The sequence below is a fragment of the Varanus komodoensis genome, unplaced genomic scaffold (genome assembly GCF_004798865.1).
Source record: "Varanus komodoensis strain SLA01 unplaced genomic scaffold, ASM479886v1 scaffold43, whole genome shotgun sequence".
In the NCBI taxonomy this organism is placed as follows: Eukaryota; Metazoa; Chordata; class Lepidosauria; order Squamata; family Varanidae; genus Varanus; species Varanus komodoensis.
In genome coordinates this window covers 2,062,608-2,083,424 of record NW_025335985.1, presented here as the reverse complement: position 1 = coordinate 2,083,424, position 20,817 = coordinate 2,062,608, and the positions used below count along the sequence as shown (strand labels likewise).

Here is a 20,817-nt window from a genome sequence, read left to right as displayed (position 1 = left end):
CACTTTTACTTATGGTGCATAGAATTATGGGGAAATTGAGTCATTTGGGTAACAATTAAACACTATGGACGCTAATATGTAAGCCTGGTGAACCCTGTTAGATATAAAAATATGCTTGGTCAAACTGTCCTCCAGATCACCCCTTACTCAGAGGGTATTATAGTGATAAAAGTCTCTAATAAGATATAAAATCTCTTATCAATAAAGATATAGATTATTTCTTAGTTTGTCCCATGGAATCTATCTGAAGGCAGATTTCAGGTCAGTAAAGTCAAATACAGAAAGTCATTTTCAAACCAACAAACCTGTGATAGTGACTAAACATGTCAGGGAGCGTTGGTCAATATTATTAATATGTATGAAAAGAGACTCCAAAAAAGGAGGCTCACCAGTTGGTATTGACCTTCAGGATTTCAGAAGTTATGGTATATGATCCTGGTTAATCAGAGTCTTCCTTCCAGACTGGGCTGCCAAATCCCATTCTGGCAGATTACATATTTAAATCCAGAGAAGACTGATTCTCAAATAATTAATCCATAGGTTTCACAATCAGTTCAGAGAAGTGAAACTCCCATGTGTCAGCAGTGATGCCTCAACAGCACGGATTGTTACTGGGCAAAGTTTTGTGAGACATATTACTCAGAAGCAGTGGCACTTCTGAGGCTGCTCTTGCCAAGCAGCTCCTATTCTAACCCACAATGAAGATGTCCTGCCAGGCTCAGTCATCACAACAAGCCATTATGGATATAAGTACTCTAAAAAAGCCACAGGATCAGGGTGGCTTCTTCAAGAAAATAAGCCACTCTGCTGAAACTGTGACAGGTTCAGACATCAAGTTCAGTTGCTTTCCCACTGTGTCAAATCAGGCCTTTGTATGCCTATCCAATCCAAGGCCTTCCCACTGTTGAACAAACAGAATATACTGTACAAAGAAATGAAGGTGGAAATTTGAGGTGCTGCCTAATACCCAGTGTCCCTCCATATTCCATATTCTCTGTGTTTGGATAGGGTAGGTAGGGCAAGCTATGAAACAGTGACATTCACAGGCTAGTACAAGCCACTTAGGGAAAAAGCAGACTTTCTAGGAAGACTGGACTGTGCATTTTCTCAATGTAAAAAATGCAGGTAGGGAACAGAAACATTAAAGTTCCAATTAGACCACCTAAAGGGAAGTAATGCTTCCAGTGGGAGTCAGACTCATGGGGAGTTCAAACCTTGCAAAACTTCTTAAAGTTTTATACATGTTAAACTTTAAACTCAGATGATCTGATAAAGACTTTAAGGAGTCCTTGTAAAGCTTATAAAATATGCAGTAATCTCTTCAGAATCTGTAAAGCCTGCAGGCTTCCTAAATCCTTGAACTGGGGCATTACCGTTAAGAACTTTAACATGCAGCTCTAATCAGAAAAGTTATTATATAAAAATAGCATGGTGCAGTAAAATGCTTACATTCTTTCAGTGATTTCCAAAGTAGATGAATGCAGTTTACAGAGTACATTGAAATAAAACTGACCTTTCTGTCCACTTTCCTGTAAATGTTAAATTGAATTTATACGGAGTGACTTTCATTCTTAACTTTTTAAAGGTTGTCATAATTTCACTTCAACAGTAATAAGACAAACATGGCTAGTCAAGAAGCACCTCGTCCCTTCCTCCAGAGTCCTACTAGATACTCAACCAGTTCCTGTTTTGTGTATAGCTGAAGTAGAGGACGCAGACTCATAATTCTAGATGCTTCATTCACACACCACTAAGCATATTATCAGCTACACAGGAGGGGTAGTTGTTCAGCCACTTGCTTTTGAGAAAGCAAATATTGCTTGCTGTCACCCCACCCATTGACATGTTAATTGTCAAGTCTCTAATGAATTGCAGAAATTCAGTGGCACATTCTGTTGATGTGATGCTAAAATGAAGTTCTTCTCTAAGGTTAGAGTCAACCTTCAACAAAAGTACTCTCCAGACTGGCAATAATAAATCCCTGGATTAAAGGACAATAAGCTCAGAAGTACTAACTATGCAAAAGATCTAAGCTATTTGCACTTTAGAAATAGCTTTAGTGCCTTGATTTGTGGGTACAAGGGCTTCTTATAGAGCAGGGATGCAAAACATCAGGCCCAGGAGCAAATCTAGGCTGCCAACGTTCCTGGTCTAGACTTCCAGGGTTGCCTATAAAGCCCAGCCCTTTCTCCCTATCATTTGGAGATTTTTCAACTTTTTGTGCATTGCTTCCCCTGTTCTAAAAGGTTGAAATACTGCTCCTAAGGTTTGAAAAGAGTTTTTTAATGCTTTACTCACTGGGGAAGAACACACTTCTGAAAAAGATGCACAGAAATTTGCATTCTCTCTGTTTGAAATATATGCTCTTCCTATTTGAATGAGTCCAAAGGAGTTTGAAAATGAAAGTGGAAGCAAAGAGAAATAAGTGTGAAACTGCATTTTAGAGAATTATGGTGAATTCAAAATTCACTGGTTCTTTTATCATTAGTTATGTTTGAAAGAGCTGGAAGCTGAAGCAGTATCTCTAGTGTGCAATTTACACATTCTAAGTTATAAAGAATCATCAGCTGAAAATCTAAGGTGGCTCTTAATTTGTTACACTGTATTTTAGTATTAAATCACATTCTATCACACCTTTTTTCCTTTGAGGAAAGTTGTTTACAGTTTTCAACTCCATTTTATCCTCACAAAAACAACCCTGTGAAGTCAGTTTGGCAGAGCCCCTGTGACTGATCACGCAGACAGTTTCATGACTGCATGGGGACTATGAGGGGCGTTCAATGTATTCTTGGTATCAGCATGAAGAAAAAGGAATAATAAATTGAAATAATTTTTATTTTTCAATGTAATCCCCCATAACTTCAATACGCTTATTACATCTAGAAATTAACTTTTCAATTCCCTGTAAAAAAATACCCTTCCTCCTTGTCTAAAAAATGTGCGTTAATTGCAGCCTTGAGCTCTTCATCGTCGGAAAATTGCTTTCCATGAAGATCTTTGTTTAAATTTGGGAATAGGTAGTAGTCACTGGGGGCCAGGTCCAGGCTATAGGGTGGGTGGCTTATTTCTTCGAAACCACAGTCTCGCACAGCAGCCTTTGAAACACGTGCTGTGTGGACGGGCACCTGTGGTCAGTTTTCCCTCCCTTTTTTCTTTAATTACTTCTCTTAAATTATGCAGAGTGGTTGCGTAAGATGCTGCGTTTGTGGTTTCACCTTTTTCATGTACTCAATCAATAAAATTCCCTTTGAGTCCCAAAACACTGTGACCATGATTTTTCCGGCTGATGGAGTGACTTTGAATTTCTTCGGAACATCTTTTTTATGCCACTGCATGGACTCCTGCTTACTTTCAAGGTCATAGTGACCCAAGTTTCATCTCCAGTAACAATCCATCGAAAATACTCGATGGATCTTCACCACAGAGCTCTAAAAACTCCCTACAGCACTCGACTCGCACTTGTTTCTGAGGCGCCATGAGCATTTGTGGCACCCATCTTGCACAGACCTTTGAAACGTTAAAATGGTCATGAAAAATAGTAAATATGGTACCAACAGATAGGTTTGTCATCTCTGCTAACATTTTGATTTTTATTCAGGCATCTTCCAATACAAGTTTCTCAATTTTTTTCACATTTTCTTTCGTAGTGGCAGTAACCGGTCCGCCCGAGCGAGGGTCGTCTTCAATGCTTTCTCTGCCCCTTTTAAATTCACTTGACCACTTCTGAACAGTAGATAATGAAGGTCCTGGTAAACAGCCACCATCTCTTCGTGAATGTTTTTTTTTACTTTTTCCTTGTTTTGTAAGGAACTTAATCACAGCGTGGTGTTCGATTTTCTTCAACATTGTCACATCAGTCGTTATGGTTGTCTTTCGCTGAGGATTACTAGGGAACTAATGATCACACTTATTTGAAATTTTGCATGTATACCCTCAGATAGTGTCTTTAGCTAATGAAATAATTAAATTACCCACATCAAATCAACCTGATACCGAGAATACACTGAACACCCCTCATAGAACCTGGATCTCCTGATCCCCAGCCCAGCAGTCTAACCACTATACCACACTAGCTCTCCTACATTTAAAGATTCCTTGTGTCCTGGTGGCCTCAGTACTGTATCAGTATTTTCATCTCATGCTATTTAAAGTCATACTTCAATCACTGAGTGGCTACAATCATTTTAATAGATCAGATTATAACAAATTATTTTAAGTGTGAGACCTCAGCAAGGTGAAAATATTTACACATCCTTACCTGACTCTGAATATTTATACTCATCTTTTAATGTTTCAGGAGAAAAAAACCTCCTTAGAATTGTGCGAAGACATCTTTGATCCCAGGCATCTGTAACTCTCCCTCCATATGTAATTTCCCCTGCAATGTCAATTTTACAGATTATGAGTTCACCTTTCATCTTTAGCATAATATATATAAGCTCTTATCCTTTCAGGCATATGTGCAAATATATATTGTTGAATTGATATTGAATAGAATGTGATTCTTTCCAAAGAGTAGCCTTTTGTGGTGGTGAGGGAGGAAATACTGTAGCATCTTACTATTATTATAAGTCTTTCCCATGTAAATTAATATGAATTATGAAACAACTCAATTACGAAACAAAATTACTTATTGTATCATGCACAAATTTAGCTGGTGTATTTGAACAAGCAGTCAATTTCCTATTTAATACAGGGAAAATGCATATTTTGTGAACCTCGAGTGTGGAAATGCTGGACCTCATAGTAAAATTTCCTGGGAATAATGCCCCATTATTTTATGACATTTGGTTTATTGTGTTTTTCAAATAATATTCCATTCCCTCCACCTCCAAGAAATGGTTTTCCCAGAATGGGATTATAAAATCTATGACAGGACCATATTAACATGTCTCCCTGATGAATAATCCAGTGAAAGGAATACAAGTTAGGCTCTCCTGACTTTTTGTGATAAAATCACCCTTAGTTATAATGAAATAACCTGAATAGGTTTTGTTACCTTCTGAGAGTATACTTTTATTTACTATCATTTAGAAGAAATAAAGCAGAAGTGTTTACATTTTTAGAAACAGATGATATGCACTATTTAATACAAACCAGGAAAAGTATACTGGTTTTATTAATTGACAAAATTTATATACTCTTCCATATACCAGTATGGAGATTTCAGGACAGAGAAGAATTACAACAAAATAATAAAACAATAAAAACAAGAACAGTAAAAGCATATCAATAAAAGGCTTCCTGACCTCAAAGTGTTTGTACTGTTCAAATAGAAAAAAAGATCATACCTAAAATATAATGCAGAGGCATTGATATAAGAAACTGGAAGGAAGAGTATGTTGAAAGAACTAGGAAGGGAAATGAAATGGAAGAGGAAGAAGCTTTCCTTTCAGGTTGAAACTGTAACATGAACCCTATACATATTTTCATTGTACATATTTTCATTGTACTCTTTTTACTTAAGAGTATGGTGAGCAATCATGATTGCAATGGTGACTTTCCATGCCTCTAACTTCCACATGCAAATTATAACATACACACAGAGTTAGGGAGCCATACATCAGAAAAGGGTGCTGTTGCATGCATGTCCTGCTTGCGAGTTCCCAAGGACAGCTGGCTGGACACCATGAGAGCAAATTGCTGGACTATGTGGGGCTTTGGTCTGATCCATCATGACTTTTATCATGCTCTTAAAAAGGTTTCATACAAATCATCTAACTGGAGTCTATCTGCATTCCCATCAGGCAGGGAGACTGACTGCAAGGAGGAGATGTGGGAGTCTGTTTCTAAAATAGTAGTGCCTTCACCCCAGCACCCCTATATAGAGAACCAAAAGAATGTCTGTGGACATTCTTCAGCACATTCAGATGCTGTTCACCATTTTCAAGTAACAATGTTACTTATACAAGATCATTGCTAGCAAAGTAAAACCAGTATTTTTACTGTTTTTTCTTTCCAGAACTCTCTCTAAGGAAGCTCACCAGGTTGCCATACCTCATCTTCTGAAAAATTACCCCAAAGGCTCTTAATTCAGCATGTGTTTCAGATGGGGGCGACTGATTGTTGATGCTGAACTGGGAGTATTTGCTGCTGCAAATTGCCATTTTAAAATTATTTGGAAGTGGTTGGTTGGTTTTATTGTTGTGCTCTTCCTGTCATCATTTCTTAAAGCACCCTAGTCTAGGGCCCACTGGGCCATGCAGCAGGAGAGAAATCTAGAAAATAACTTAATAAATGAATTAGTAAAATATTTTGTCCTGAACAATGTGCAAGGAACCTCTGTGAAGCTGCTGCTGAAAAAAATTAAACAGCTGTAAACAAGTGTTTGATAGATATGGGTGAATGAACAAATTTTTACAACTCATACTGACAGAGTACTTTCAATTGCAATTTGTCCCCTCTGAACAGCTTTCACTTAGCCAGCAGCTTGGAAAACACTTGCACTCAGCTCACAAACTTCGCAGTAATTTTAATCTTCAGCTTGGGAGAACACAGAATAGAATAATAGTACCCCTTTTCCCTTTACGCTGGAGGTATATGTTTTAGACTGTGGCACAGGAAACTAATGCTCAAAAATGAAGTTCCAAACCAGAAAAGTAAGTATGTAAACATGTTAGTCGAAGTCAGTACTTCTTGAAAGACGCAATTCAACCCTTTGGGCAAATTAGAGGACCAAAAATATTAAGGAAAAAAAAAACACTCTGGGAAGTATTCAACATGACAAAATCACTAATGTAAGTTAACACTGTGTTCATATAAACTACTTCTAGTACAGTGCTAAGAACATCAGCTGGCATGCTGAGTTTTCAAAAATAAGGCTTTCTTTTTAAAGGAACTGAAGATGTGGGGGCAGGGGTGGTCAAAGTTACAGAGAGTAAGTTAAGATCCAAATGGTATTAAGCCCAGTAAAAAGTATTTCACAACTATTTTCTGTTGTACAATAAATGTCATGAATGGGCCCATTCCCTCTTTCCTTCTGTTTATGAAACGCAAGACAATCCTTTGAGGTGCAGATCTTTGACTGGAATGGAACCCATTACAGAACAGTATGAATTCTAGATAGACTTCTCTAAAAACTGAGGGAAAAGCATGCTCATGCAAAGAGTTGAATTCAAATCCAAACAGGACATTTTCCCTCTGTCCCTCCCTTTCAGTAAAGCTTCTGATCTGCACCCTCAGTGAGGCTCTTGCCTCTTGTAACCTTCTCTGAGGTTGTGTTCCTGATCTTGGAGAAGCGTTGGTGCAGTTCTTTCTGCACTGGCTGCAAGAAGCAGTGGGAGTAGGTCTGAGTAGTCATCTCCAGCTGAAAAATATCTTATAGACCCTCGTCCACTGTCTAGGGGCCATTGGTTTTTATACGTCGACCTGACAGTTCTCAGTGCTCTTTCCTGACATTTCCTTCACCTCTAGTTTTGTTCCACCTTGTTGATATCTGGCCTTCACTTGCTCTCGACTTCACCTTCAGCTCTGGTCAGGCCATGCCTTGCTGCTATCTAACTCTGGCTTGTGCTGAACTTTGCCTATGTCTCTTATCCTACTGAAGCTCTCTGTTCACATACATCATTCCTGGTCCTGGAGCTCCAGTCATAGACACCTGTCACTTACATCCCAAAACTGACATTTGCTTTCCCTTGACAGATTACCATTTGGCAGCTGTCAGGGAAACCAAAGCAATAAATTAACCTATTTTCCCCTTTTAAATTAATGTTCTTGGATGGTACTCCATGAAAGTAGTCATTTCCAAAGACATTGCTAAAGCAAGGCTTTTTATTCTGGAGCCTGGTAAGGGCAGAGATGCACACTTGTGAGAAACCATTTAAAAATATAATTTGCTCAATTTTGTGACCAAGCTTTTTTTAAAATGTAAATTGCTGCCATTAACAAAATAATCTTCATACTGGTTCAGCTCAGTACAAATCAATTCAACGTGAGTGAACGTGGGAATTAAGTCAAGGATTTTCATCCTTCCAAACAGAATTCTCATACATCCCTAGGAATGAGCTACTCAGGCTGAAGTCCATTCTTAGGCTCTGCTTACCAGACAACACAGAATAAGCACAGCTACTTTCAGAACAGGGTTTGTTATTATATTCCATGAAAAAAACCCTAATGTTGAAATGACTCCATGGCACATTTTCTTTTGCAAGGCCTGCACTAAAAGATAGAAGAGGGCCCACCTGGCTGTCCTGCAAGAACTGAAAAATACCCTTTCCTGCAAAACTATAGATACACACATACATCCCAACAGCCCCCTCTAGGTCTTAATAAATGGAACTGCTGTTACCGTTAGCTTCACAAGCTCCTATTCTGCATTGCTCTAAAACAACTAACACACCAGAAGATTGGATAACAACACTGGACTACACTGCAGAGTTGTTATATGCTAATGTGACAACCTCCAATAAATATAATGAGACTTATGATAATAGCAGCACTCAGCTATTTTTATGGAACTAGTATGACCCACTCTCTCAGCTACAGCCATGACTCTTGTAGAGAGGATATAACAATGATTAAAGTTATTTGCACACTGAGTAACTTTTTAAAATATGTAAACTCAGGGGAAAAATTAAGATCTATATTAGAAATGGCAGTGTCTTTACTCCTACCTTTCCTTTGTGGGTAGATACACTACTGCCCAATTGGAATTACAATATGATCCCAAATTTCTAAATTTATTTTCTGATGTAGCAATTATTTCTCCCCCCCCCCAAAAAAGACCCCCAAAAGACTTCACAATTAACAAAGAACTTCATTTTCTAAAGAGTGGGTGTATCAAATGTTGCTATGAATTTATTCAGAGGCTAAAACCCCTGAAAAGACTATTTTTGTATACAAAACAAATGGAGAGAATATTTGCTGTGTGTTTTGCCGCATACCTTGGTTTCTATAAGTGCTGGAGACTTATTTTTCTTTTTTTCAAATGAAAGCTGTGAATCTAGGGATTATGACTCAACAAGGTGTCTGTGCCCCCACCCTTCCCCCTTCCTGTGGACACTCATGACATGGATAAGCATTAGTGTCACAGTTATTATATTGGCAACATACAAACCTGTTATATATGTAAGGGCATCCCAAGGTACCTTTCCTTCTTGACAATAAAGATTGAGGTTTAATAAAGCACATTCTCTGTCACTATCATTAAATTCGTAACATATATTCCAACCAAGAGGTCCAAATTTTTTCCTCTCCTTGAAGATATGAGACAACAAAGAGATAAGATTAGCTTTTTCAGTGTCCTCAGAGTAACTTTATGATACAATAAAAATAATTTTTTAAAAAATCACAATTATTTGGCACTTTCAGATTCAGAGTAGCTTTCCTACTGAATTCCATTTTGTGGTTAATTGCACTTATTTATATAGTTGCCTTGTTACGTGTATTCATTTTGTCATCCAAAATGCAAACCTGCATCTGAGTAGGAGAAGGGGGTCCTGCTTTTCTAAAGAGTTTGAAAATGCATTTAGTTCTTAATCACTTACCTTTTCAGGCTGTGCCTAGTTTCTTCCTGAGAACTGTGTTATATAGAGGTTCTTTGAGGGGGGCTCAAAGTTAAAGGGGAGGATTTACAGACACTGGTAGTGCATACTCACTGGTTAGGAGACCTGAGAAGGCTATGTAACATAATCTCCATGTCCCTTGGTCATGAAACCAGCCAAACTGATTCTTGGCATCCAGTTTTCATGAGTCTCAGTGAAGATTTGACTATAGAACTCTTGCAAAAGCAGTCTGGATAGACCAGAAATTGTCAAAAGAAAAAAGAAAAGAAGAAAGGAAAAAAAAACCCCACCACAACAGAAGAATCCATGGAAGACTTTGTCTAAATGTGACAAGGGGACATGCAGCTCCTGCAATGTTTATAGGAACTGTGGTGCCTACTCCGTAGGTATTTGCTTATTGCATTATGCAGATGACAGAACACTGAAACTCCATTACATTTTGGCAGATCATTAACTATACATGACTTTTTAAAAATAAGTCCCAATTTTTCAATGAGTCTTAGTCTCAGGTAAGTATGTCAGATTGCATCTTAGCAACACATTCAGGAAACTAGGAACATTAAATTACACTGCAAAATATTTCTCAGCCCTTAAATTGTGCCCAGGGTAAGCTCAGGAATGGGTATTGGGTCATGCACTCCCTTCCTCTCCTAGAACTCTTAGGTATCCCTATTTCCAAAGCATTTTGAACACAATCCAGAAAAAACTGAAGGATACCTGAGTTAGTTGTAGTCCATTCAAAGTTTTAGATTTTTAAAAAAATTTAATTTAAATTTTTGTGAATAAAACTGACTCTCTGAGTTTTTCCGTATTTTCTGGTCTTAATACATATAAAGATCTACAATATTTACTTCAGAAAAAGCCTGACTTCAGAGCTGGCATTAGGTGGGTGTTCTGGAAGGCAGGAAGGAGAGAAATGAGGATCTGCCAGGATTTGATGTCCCAATTCCACAGGGTTCCATTTTATTTCCACTGGGAGAGGTCGTCCAGAGGTTTGGGCTGTGGAGTCATCAGTATGCTGATGACACCCAGCTCTACCTCTCTTTTACATCTAGTCCAGGTGAGGCAGTGGCTGGCTGAGGTATTGGGCTGGATGAAAGGAAATAAATTGACACTTAATCCAGGTAAGATGGAGGTCCTGTTGGTAGGCAGTTAAGCCTTCCAGGCAAGTGATTTTAGCCCTGTCCTAAAGGATAGGGTTTGCAGTGTGGGAGTGCTCTTCAACCCAGAGCTGTCCCTGGAGTCCCAGGTGGCAGCGGTGGCAAGAAGCACTTTCCTCCAGCTTCGGCTGATCCATCAACTGCGTCCTTACCTGGATGAGCACTGCTTTGCAACAGTGACCCAAGCTTTGGGACCTTCTCAGCTAGATTACTGTAATGTGTTCTGCGTGGGGCTGCCATTGAAGATGGTCCAGATACTTCAATTGGTTCAGAATAGAGATGCCAGGATGTTAACGGGGACCAGACAATTTTCACATATAATGCCAGTCCTCTACTGGTTACACTGGCTACCAATTGAAGTTCGGGCACAATTTAAGGTGCTGGTTATGACCTATAAAGCCCTAAATGGCTTGGGTCTGGGATACCTGAAGGACCACCTTCTTCCCTATGTGCCCTCCTTCCCCTTGAGAGCTGAGGTGAAGATCTTGCTCCGGGAGCCCTCCTTGAAGGAGATTAGGAGGGAGAGTACCCAGAGGAGGGCCTTCTCTGAGGTGGTGCCCCATCTATGGAATACGCTCCCCAGAGAGGTTTGCATGGCGCTAACATTGTATTCCTTTCAGCGTCAGGCAACCCCCTTTTTAATTTCCCACTATTTTGATGTTTAATTGATTTTAACTGGGGTTTTAGTATATTAATGGTTGGATGCTGTGGTGTTTGTTTTATTCTACTCATTTATTGTAAACCATCCTGAGATGTTTGTAGGGGACAGGATAGAAAAGCTTTTAATCAATAAATAGATTTACTGTCCCAAGCCTGAGGTTGTCCTCCTCCCATGCCATGGCAAAAGATTTGACCACTATAAGAGGCTGTTTAAATCTTTTGTAGATTGAAAAAATTACAGAGGTGACCTCCATGCTCCTCCTGCCCTCTATAGGATGTTATAATTCCCTGAGTTTGGAGGGTTACAGACAGCCACTTTGGATCATGCCATTAAATTGTTTCTGAATGTCATAAAAAAGGATTAGATTTCCTGCTCCACAGAACATTTGATAATCCTTCTTTAAATTTACTTTAATCAACATAGTATTTTAAAATAGATCCATGTTTGTTGGTTTACAGCAAGTTTCAAATTATAATTAGATCAGCTATTACACTAAACCAATAATTGCCTTGCGGTCAAAGACTACAATTATGCTGCAACACTATCTCACTGGAGGAAGGGCAGGATACACATGTGTGAAATACATATATTTATAAATGAAAACACCACTATTTCAAAATATTGCTACTATCTTCATATTCTTAAATCAGTATGGGATACCTGGATAATTGCATGGAAGAAGCAAATGCCAAAAATGATTTTTCTCCAGATTTTTCCTAAGATATTTTCTTCAAAAAATGAAGATGTCATTTCTGTGAATGCTCGTCTAATGTTTGCCCGTAGACCTTTAGGTGGTTCATTGGTTACCTGAATAGACATATATATACATTTACGTGTTTGCTGGACTGATCTTTATACTAAACTGAATGTTATTTTTCTACACATCCACAGCAATATTCCTACAGTTAATAAGAACATTATTGTTTATGGTGCTGCTATGAAAGAATGGTCACAAAAAAAATTACTATATTTATTTGCCTACACAGCTACAAGATTGGGCTTTGTGTTGTCAAGTTAATGAATGAATTAGTAGCTATTTGTATGCAAATTGTACTTTTGGTTGAAGGAAAACTCTCAGCTTTTAACCAATGTAAGACACTTGATTTCTTACCTCAGGAAGCATATGGCAATGAAAAACTACATTATGAGTTAAAGAAATTTAGAACAGAATGCAACTGGAGAAGAAAAAGAATAATGATATGTAAGCAGAGTAATTATTCTGTGCTTAAAATAAGAATTCATACAATGGAGCAGAACTTTTATAATTTGTATTTCAAAATGACATTTTTAAACACCTAGATCTTGGGTTGATACAAGATTTCACTAGGTAGAAAGAATTCTAGCCGTAAGTAGAATTACTAAGACCAGTAGAATCAGAGAACATAAGAGCTCAAAGGGGCCAATATGGCCATCAGGTTCAAACCCCTGCTTAATGTAGGATTCTATGTTGGCTGTCCAGATGTTTGTCCAGCTGCATCTTGAATGTCTCCAGTTTGGAAGAGACTAGAAGGTTCTTCTCTGCTCACAACTAATCTTGCTTCTTAAAATATGCATAGCAATATATTACCCTAGAGATGTGCGTCGAATCCACCAGGGGTTGGGAACCCACTGGATTCCCTGGGCTTGGTTCCTTGGACTCCAGGTCACTTTATAAAAGCCCAGAGTCAAAACTCCTGCCAAGCATGTTCACTTTTTGCAAGGGACAGCCTAACCCTGTTCTATTGCACAACTGGGACTACTTTAACACTCCTGTGCAGTGCAAGAAGCAGCTCCAAGGACAGAATAAAAAGTTTAAGGAAATTACATAGAAACACAGAACCTGAGCAAGGCAGAAGTGGCCTCCCAGGCCATATAGTCTGACCCTTGGCTCCAGACAGCTCCACTCATTACATGCCTACCATGTGCATGTCCAGCCTATCCTTGAACACCCTCACCAATGGGGCTTCAACCACCTCCCATGGAAGCCCATTCTATACTCTTGGGGTCCTGTCAGGAAGTACTTCCTGGCATCCAAATTGAACCTTGGTTCCCTGAACCTTGCTCCATTGGAAGGTGTCCTGCTCTCCTCTGCAGGTCTCTGCACACCTCCATGTGACACCCCCTTATGTATCTAATGTTATGTATCTATAACATTTCCCCTTGGAGTCTCCTCTTCTGCAGGCTGAAAAGATGCAGTTCCCTCAGTCTTGCCTGATAATGCTTTCCCTGCAATCCAGCCACCATCCTTGTGGCCCTACGCTACACTGATTGTAACCTGGCTATATCCTTCCTGCAATGTGGAGCCCAGAACTGAACATAATACTCCAGTTGCAGGCACACCAGAGTGGTAGTAATACCTCTCTCGATCTAGAAGCCACACTTCTGGCTATGCAACCAAGGGTGGTGTTCACCCTCTTGACTGATGTATCACACTGCTGACTCATGTTTAGCCGGTAGATGACCAGTACCCCAAAATCCCTTTCACAAGTGCTGCTCTTCTGCCACTTCTCCCCTAGCCTGTATTATGACACCCATTCCCATGTCCCAAGTGCAAGACCTTGCACTTATCCGCATTGAACACCACCCTGTTGTCCCCTGCCCACTTCCATAGTCTGTCCAGATCCTTCTGGATCTGGAGTACCTGCTCCTCAGATGTGGCCTCTGCCCCTATTTTAATATCATCTGCAAATCTGATCTGCGAATTACAACTCACAAGTGATCAGGGGTTGAACAGAGCATCATTCTGTGACAAGCTTGCTAGTGTCCTGCTAGGTCAAAGGCCTGGAGGACTGAAGAGAAAGGAGGGTGGCTTAGAGTGACATAAGAACTTAGAGTGCTTACGCACTGCATAGGTAAGTGCAACCTCTTACTGCAAGACATGCAAAAAGTTGAGGCTTCCTTAGCTACGCTTGAGCAACAGGTTTGTTTGAATGATACTTGCAAAACCTGCTCTTTTCCTTATTGTTGAAAAAAGGAGCAGAAGGCCCTGTGCTATCTTCTGCTTAAGGTGAGGTAAGCTGTGAAACTCAGCAGGAGAACAGGATCACAGGCAGTTCAGTGTGGAGGGCAGTTTCAAAAGGAGATATAGCTATCTTCCTCACTAAGAAAGCTGCTGGTGCTTAAACAGGCAGAATCCTATTTCTCAGATTCAGGCTGGAGAACTCCTATTGCTCCTGGGATGGGGAGTGGAGGCTGTGAAGGATCATCATGAGGATTCTGAATCCTTGTAGTCAGAGAGTGAAAACAGGTGGGCCACAGACCATGCAGGTGAAGTGTTTAGTGGTTTCTAAGTTTTTCACCCATGGCATTCGATAGTGGCATGGTGCCATCTGGAGCAGTGAGGGTCTCCATCTTCTGTATCTTTAGTCTTTTTTTAGTAAATAACTGGGGCATAGCTCCCAGACTCTATGACATTTGGCTAATAACCCCTGCACAGATCCTGGAAGCTCTTGTACATGCTGCTCTATGAAAATGGCCATTTCCATGATCCAGGATTATGGTGTGCATATGAGTAACATCCAAACTATTTACTTAAGATGCCATCTACATGACTTTGATCAGGCCATCCCCATCAGCATAGGAAAAAAAGGCTTCATTCTGTAGGCTGTACGCTGCGCAGAGGTCTGGATGATAAATATACTTCACTCATATTTTACAGGAAATATGAAATCTGTATTCATGCAAGCATTCAGAGTCTTGGTAGTGTAGTGGCAACCCTAAGGTTGCATCTTTTTGAAGTATGAATAGAATGAGGGATATGCACTTGTCATTGGAATGTAGAACATGTGAATTTGTACCAGTAAAAGTATACGCTTAAGGAATCAATACTTTGAAAAAGCTTTAAGCAACTCTAGAACAGATGAAGACAGTGTAAGGTATACAGTTTTAGACTTTGCCAGGTGTTGCTGAATGACCATAAGCAAAAATATCCATACTTTTACTAAAATAGTTAAGAATATATTCTATGATTTATGGCTAGTGAAACTGGTCATTTGGAAAAACGCCTGGTTAAACAAATTCTGTGTCAACATGCACTTGACTTTATTTACACGGCTGTGGCCATAATAGTTTGAGTGAGACTCTTTCACCTTACCAGTACTGCCAGCTTGTTTCATTAACCAGAAACTCCTGCATTTGTTTGCTAAGAAGATAGCACCATTGTGTTCAGTGGAGTTTTCTCTCCGATAAATGCGCACAGGATTGCGACTCATCTACTAGCATTACCTCAGTAACCCCCACTCAGTGCTCATACTGATGTAAATGATGGAAATTGTAGTAAAATACCTCTGGAGGGCACCAGGTTGGAGAAGACTGCTATATACACATAACTCACTAGGACTTATTTCTATGTAGATATGCATAGGATTACATCATTTGGATAACAAAGGAGAAAAGAATGAATTTAACAATAATGAAATCTAACATGAATATTTATGTGGGGACAGACATTTTTTCCATATACTGTTGAAAATGTTACATTTCCAGGGACAGTTTCAACTCCATTTTCAAACATATGCTTCCTGGAACCCAGGGAGGTTTCAGGGTTAAAAGAAAAAAAGAAAAGAAAAATGTGGCTTAAAAGCTCTTGGGTCACCACTACGCTGAAAGTTGAAAATACTTCAAAATCTTTTAATAAAAAAATGTGCATTGGAACTAAACCAACAGATTCATAATTTGATGAACTGGGTCAGTTCACAAAACTATTGAAACTGGAGACATAGATTCAAAGAGCAAGAAGAAGAGAGCCTAAGGGGAAAAGAAGGTGGGGGAGAAGATGGATCCTCCATGGCAGTGCCCCCTATTGTCTATCTACCCTCATACCCCAATATATTCCATTCCTAGCCTTCTGTCCTACCCTAAATGTGGAACTCCTTTCCTGAATAGCTATGGTGCCATCTCTCTTACTTCAAGCCGCCGTAGCCCTTATTAAACAAAATGAAGGCTAAACATGCAGAACCGCTTTTGCATGAATAGATCCAAATCCCTTGCAACCATCTTCTCTTTCTTCCCCTCCCCATTCCTTCTATCTGTTGTTTCCTCCTCTATCATAATTTAGAATGTAAAAAGGGCTGTCTGCTTTGTGTTATTGGAATGAGTGTCCAACTTCAATAGAAGTACCAGTAGGAGCAGATAGCCGGAAGCTGATCTAACTACTTGCAAGTTTTTTCTTGCAACTATTCTAGGTTTGTCAGGTTGCTTATTTCCCAAGATGAAACAACTTCAGAGGCAGTTAAATGTTCCCTCAATGAACTCAGCAGTGTTCTAGATACTGACAATTAATTACTTTGTATTTTCCATTTAACTGATCATTTCAAAAGCCAGTACCTTGACAGAATTTTGAAGGACAGTAACAGGGAAAGTATTACATGGCATGGAGCTCAAATAGAGTCGAAAGCTTTCATGGATAGAGACATCTGAAAAATACATGTGATAGAATGTTATAGTCACACTTGTGAAATAAATTATATTTCAAAATAAAACGAACCTGTAGGATGCTTCCTAAAGCAAATTTATTTCTAAAATGTTAGGTGCAATATCTGCCAGAGCAATTGAATTATGTATGGAAAATGTAACAATCCCATTAAAGGTAATTTTGGCCCTAAAACACTGAGCCAGCTTTTGTCTCCCATCACTAGGCAATCCTAGGCAAACCATTTTTATCTCAGCCATCCATCTACACTATAGGCACAATAATGATGATCCACTTTAAAGAGTTCTTGTAAGGACAATTGAGCTAATACATACACAGTGTTTTAAAAATGGCAAACATCTATATAAATGCCATGAAATATTATTAAATGTCAATGATAATGAGTATTGAAATGTTGCAAATGAATATACTCTGGTTTGATGAACCATTTTTAATAACCATACTAACGTTCCATCATCACATTTTTAAAAGTTCTGAAATGGCTCTAATTTTTTGAGACACAGCATGACTAGGAAAGAAGAAAAATACGTACTTGGCTCCGTAAATGTTTTTATAAGCTCTTCCATAGGTAACATCCAAGAAACAGCTAGATGACAATTCTGAAGAAACACCCAATTTCCTGTTTTCATTGCATCTTTAATCATTTTTTCTGCAATAGGTCCTTGACCTTGTCCTAATGAAATGGATTGTACTCTGAAAGCCAGAGTATATTTTCTTAGCATTCATATTACGTGTAGTTTAGATACATTATTTAACCACTTTAATTGCTTAACATCTAGAGCACTCTTTATTATTTAGGTCACTAAACAAAAGGAGTGCAGCTTTCAAATACACTGAACATCTATAAAGCAAAAACTCAAAAGCAGGTATGTAGCTTTGGGCTATCAGTGTTAATTAACTGCAATTAATTAACAGTAAATTCAATCCCTACAAAATATACGTTGCCTGTAATTAAAAAAAAAAAAAAACATTAGTAAGATATTTGCTTGTAAGCTGTACCTCCACTGATAGGAACAGCTGTAGACCTTTCAATTTTTTACAGTAGAAACTCCCTCAGGGTAGGGATGTGACTTTTCATTGTCAAATGAACTCCTGTTTAAATACTGCCAACATTTAAGCAGCATGAGTCTGTGACAGACCTTATGTCATTGTCTTTTGAAAACTGGAAGTCACAGTGCCTAAAGTAGAAGGGTACTCATAAGATTAAAGCAATTTATAGGTAATTTCTCAAATTCCCTGAAGCCTTTATGATCCAAGAGCAACATCCCAAAGCCAACAGGCTTCTGTAATTCCCAGGCATGGCAAAAGAAAAAAAATATGCACACTGAGTGCCCTTCAATAATTTTCTTAAAACAGCACTTGGCAAAAGAGGGCTAAATATTCAGCCACTCTTGCACAGCTTAAGAACCAAAAGTAAAGTGTACCCTACTGTATACTTGACAATCTGCCTATTTGGCAGTTCCATGCAGACAACAAAAAAGGAAAGGTTTTATGTTGAATTCCTGTTCTCAGTTTCCTCTGGATGGCTTTATAGATCTTCAGATTAGGTGGAAAGGTAGGGTCCACAAACAGATTCTCCAGTGGGAGGGGCTACTTTGCTAAAAAAGCACAAGTGCTCACAAACTCCTAACTCACAAACTCCATACACTGACTTTCACAGTTTAACTTGTCAATAATCTGCAAGAAGGTCCAGGGAATGACCCAGCAGATTCCCTTCAGAGGCATTTTCTCTGAAAGCTGCTATGGCACCAATTTCCATGAGAGAATGTACTGTAATCCTGATGGAAGGTGCCTTTCCCAGAGACTGATATGCCAGGATAATGTCTTTCCTCATCATCCAGAAATAGTCAAGGCAGAGACCTTCTTCTTCAGGGACTCCTCTTCGAAGGACACAAACTAATCCTAATCCTAACACTAACCCTACTTTTACAGAAATGTACACACACACACACACACACACACACACACACACAAATACTAAGTGTGGTCTGCGGTCTCAGAATTCAAACTTTTGGGAGGGAAAATGGAAATGGAAAATTGCGGGTGGGAGCACTGACTGGAGTGGTGATAATCCTGAGCAGGGAGCATTCGATACAAAAACATTTTGCTTGTCATAACTCTAAAACTGAACATGTTGGCTGTATTATGCAATGTGTGTGTGAAGCAATTATTACAGGACATTTTCTCCACTGCAACCAAAACCCCACCTTTCTCAATTTAAGTAGGTTGGAAAACTGTACCAAATAAGCTAGAATGGAATCATGGCAAAAAAAATTAGTAAATCTCTTTGGTACATTTGATCATGAAGACTACATAACCAAGAAGCTTCCACTGAGCATCTTTTTTATACTTTGCAGGACAGCTGTTCAAAAACCATCATATGAATGTACAATCCCATGGTTTAACTTTGTATTCCTTAGAAAAGAATATTGAATTATTGAATAAAACAAAGATAACAAAGTACCTTTAAGACATACCCAAAAGTCATATGCCATATGGAAATCAGCATCAAATTGTACATAGAATGAAAATATCTAATTTATACCGTTCTGAATATCCTCGCTCTTTTGCAAACCTCTGGAATGCTCCCATGGGATCAGAGCCAGTACTCAAGATGAACACTAGCGGCGTGGAAGGAGACATATCTTGGTAAAGAGTTGCCAGATCAATTGGAGGATTCTCTATGAATTGTTTCCCAAGGTTCTCTATTACAAATTCAGTAAGTGCAGAAACAATCTATAAATAGCAACACAAATTTGTAACTGCAAGGACTTGAGAAATTGAGAAAAATAAACATAATTCTATCTAGCATAGTTATTCTGTTTACCTCCCAACAGCAGTAATGTAATATTGTTGTTTCATCTTTGTGTAAACTGAAAAAAAATCTAGTCTACAAACAAAATCCTCATGTAAATGAAATAAGTTAAACAGGTTAATCATTTTGGAACTATATCCTTGCAATGTAACTGCATTTTAGTTAACCCTATCCATATTAACTTGGAAATGTCATACTAAATGCAGTGGCATTTACTTTGAGGTAATCAAGGCCCCTATAGCCTTTGAGGATCCGATACCTTCATTTACCATGTATGTTACCTAGAAATCCTTGGAGGTAGGTGAAATACGAATGTGATAAAACTATAAGATAATGGTGTTTGTTTCTTTATCCATGAAGCAATGTAAATTTAAGTGAAGCATGCATATATTAAGGCATTTGACGTTCATATTTGCAAATTTTTGTACAGGTCTCAGATGTCATTTGACTTGCATGATTCAGTTTCTCAATGTAAAGTGAAGGGTCAGAAGTCAAGCTGCCTTCCAATTGTAGTCTGGGCCCAATTTAAGTTGTTGATGATAACTTAGTGCATCGGCCTAAGGGTGGTGACGCTGTTTGGGACCGTGCGGGGGCTGGGCTGGCCAGGGACTCTGTGGGTTGGCTTCCTTAATCTGCTGTCGGTGGGGTGGTGAGATTTTATTGTTTTTAATTGTTTTTATCTGGTTTTAATGGATTCACACTTGGCTGCTTCTATGGGGTTGCCTGGGGAGCGCGTGGGCCCCGCCATTGGGGTGGTTATGGGCAATGGGCATTATGGCATTGGGGGTTTAACGGGTCCGCATAGAAGGAGGGACAGACGGTTGACACCGGTCCCCCTTTCTGGTTATTCTCCCAGCCGGAAGGTTCCGGGTATGTTTATCAGCCGCCCCTCGGGCCTGACGGTGCTGTTACTTAAGGCCAGATCAGTCCATAATAAAACATCCCTCATCCACGACTTAATCGTGGATGAGGGGGCCAACCTGGCTTGCATCACAGAGACCTGGGCGGGGGAGGGGGGGATGTATCCCTCTCTCAATTGTGCCCGCCCGGGTTTCTGGTTCAGCATCGGCCACACCCAGGGGGGAGGGGGGGTCACTTTAGTTCATCGAGCCTCTCTTTCCCTTGCGGGGCTTCCTGTCCTCTTGAGAACAGGTCTAGAGTGCCTCTACTTGGCGCTGGGCGACCAAGACAGATTGGGAATTCTGTTGGTGTACCGTGCACCCTTCTGCCCAACAGACTCCCTGTCTGAGCTGACGGAGATTGTCTCG

General features: G+C 39.4%; 2 protein-coding genes across 10 annotated transcripts in view; both read right to left on the bottom strand.

The window, feature by feature from the left end:
• The window catches only part of LOC123030176 (dynein axonemal heavy chain 6-like), a 32,548-nt gene extending 29,187 nt beyond the window's left edge, over positions 1-3,361 (bottom strand). The window contains exon 1 of the mRNA XM_044443861.1: positions 3,350-3,361. Coding sequence (XP_044299796.1) covers positions 3,350-3,361 — 12 coding nt within the window. The remainder of the gene's footprint in view (positions 1-3,349) is intronic.
• A 649-nt stretch (positions 3,362-4,010) lies between these two features.
• Positions 4,011-20,817, bottom strand: part of DNAH6 (dynein axonemal heavy chain 6) — a 171,264-nt gene continuing 154,457 nt past the window's right edge. For 4 of the 9 annotated variants that reach the window (XM_044443961.1, XM_044443962.1, XM_044443959.1 and 1 more), the window contains 6 exons: positions 19,280-19,470; positions 17,267-17,427; positions 16,629-16,717; positions 11,985-12,131; positions 9,056-9,194; positions 4,011-4,378 (listed from right to left, as the gene is read on the bottom strand). In XM_044443961.1, the coding sequence (XP_044299896.1) occupies positions 4,245-4,378; positions 9,056-9,194; positions 11,985-12,131; positions 16,629-16,717; positions 17,267-17,427; positions 19,280-19,470 (861 nt within the window). In that variant the 3' untranslated portion in view covers positions 4,011-4,244. Of the gene's footprint in view, positions 4,379-9,055; positions 9,195-11,984; positions 12,132-16,628; positions 16,718-17,266; positions 17,428-19,279; positions 19,471-20,817 lie in introns of those variants that run through there. The other 5 variants (XM_044443963.1, XM_044443964.1, XM_044443965.1 and 2 more) reach the window with 3 other exon arrangements.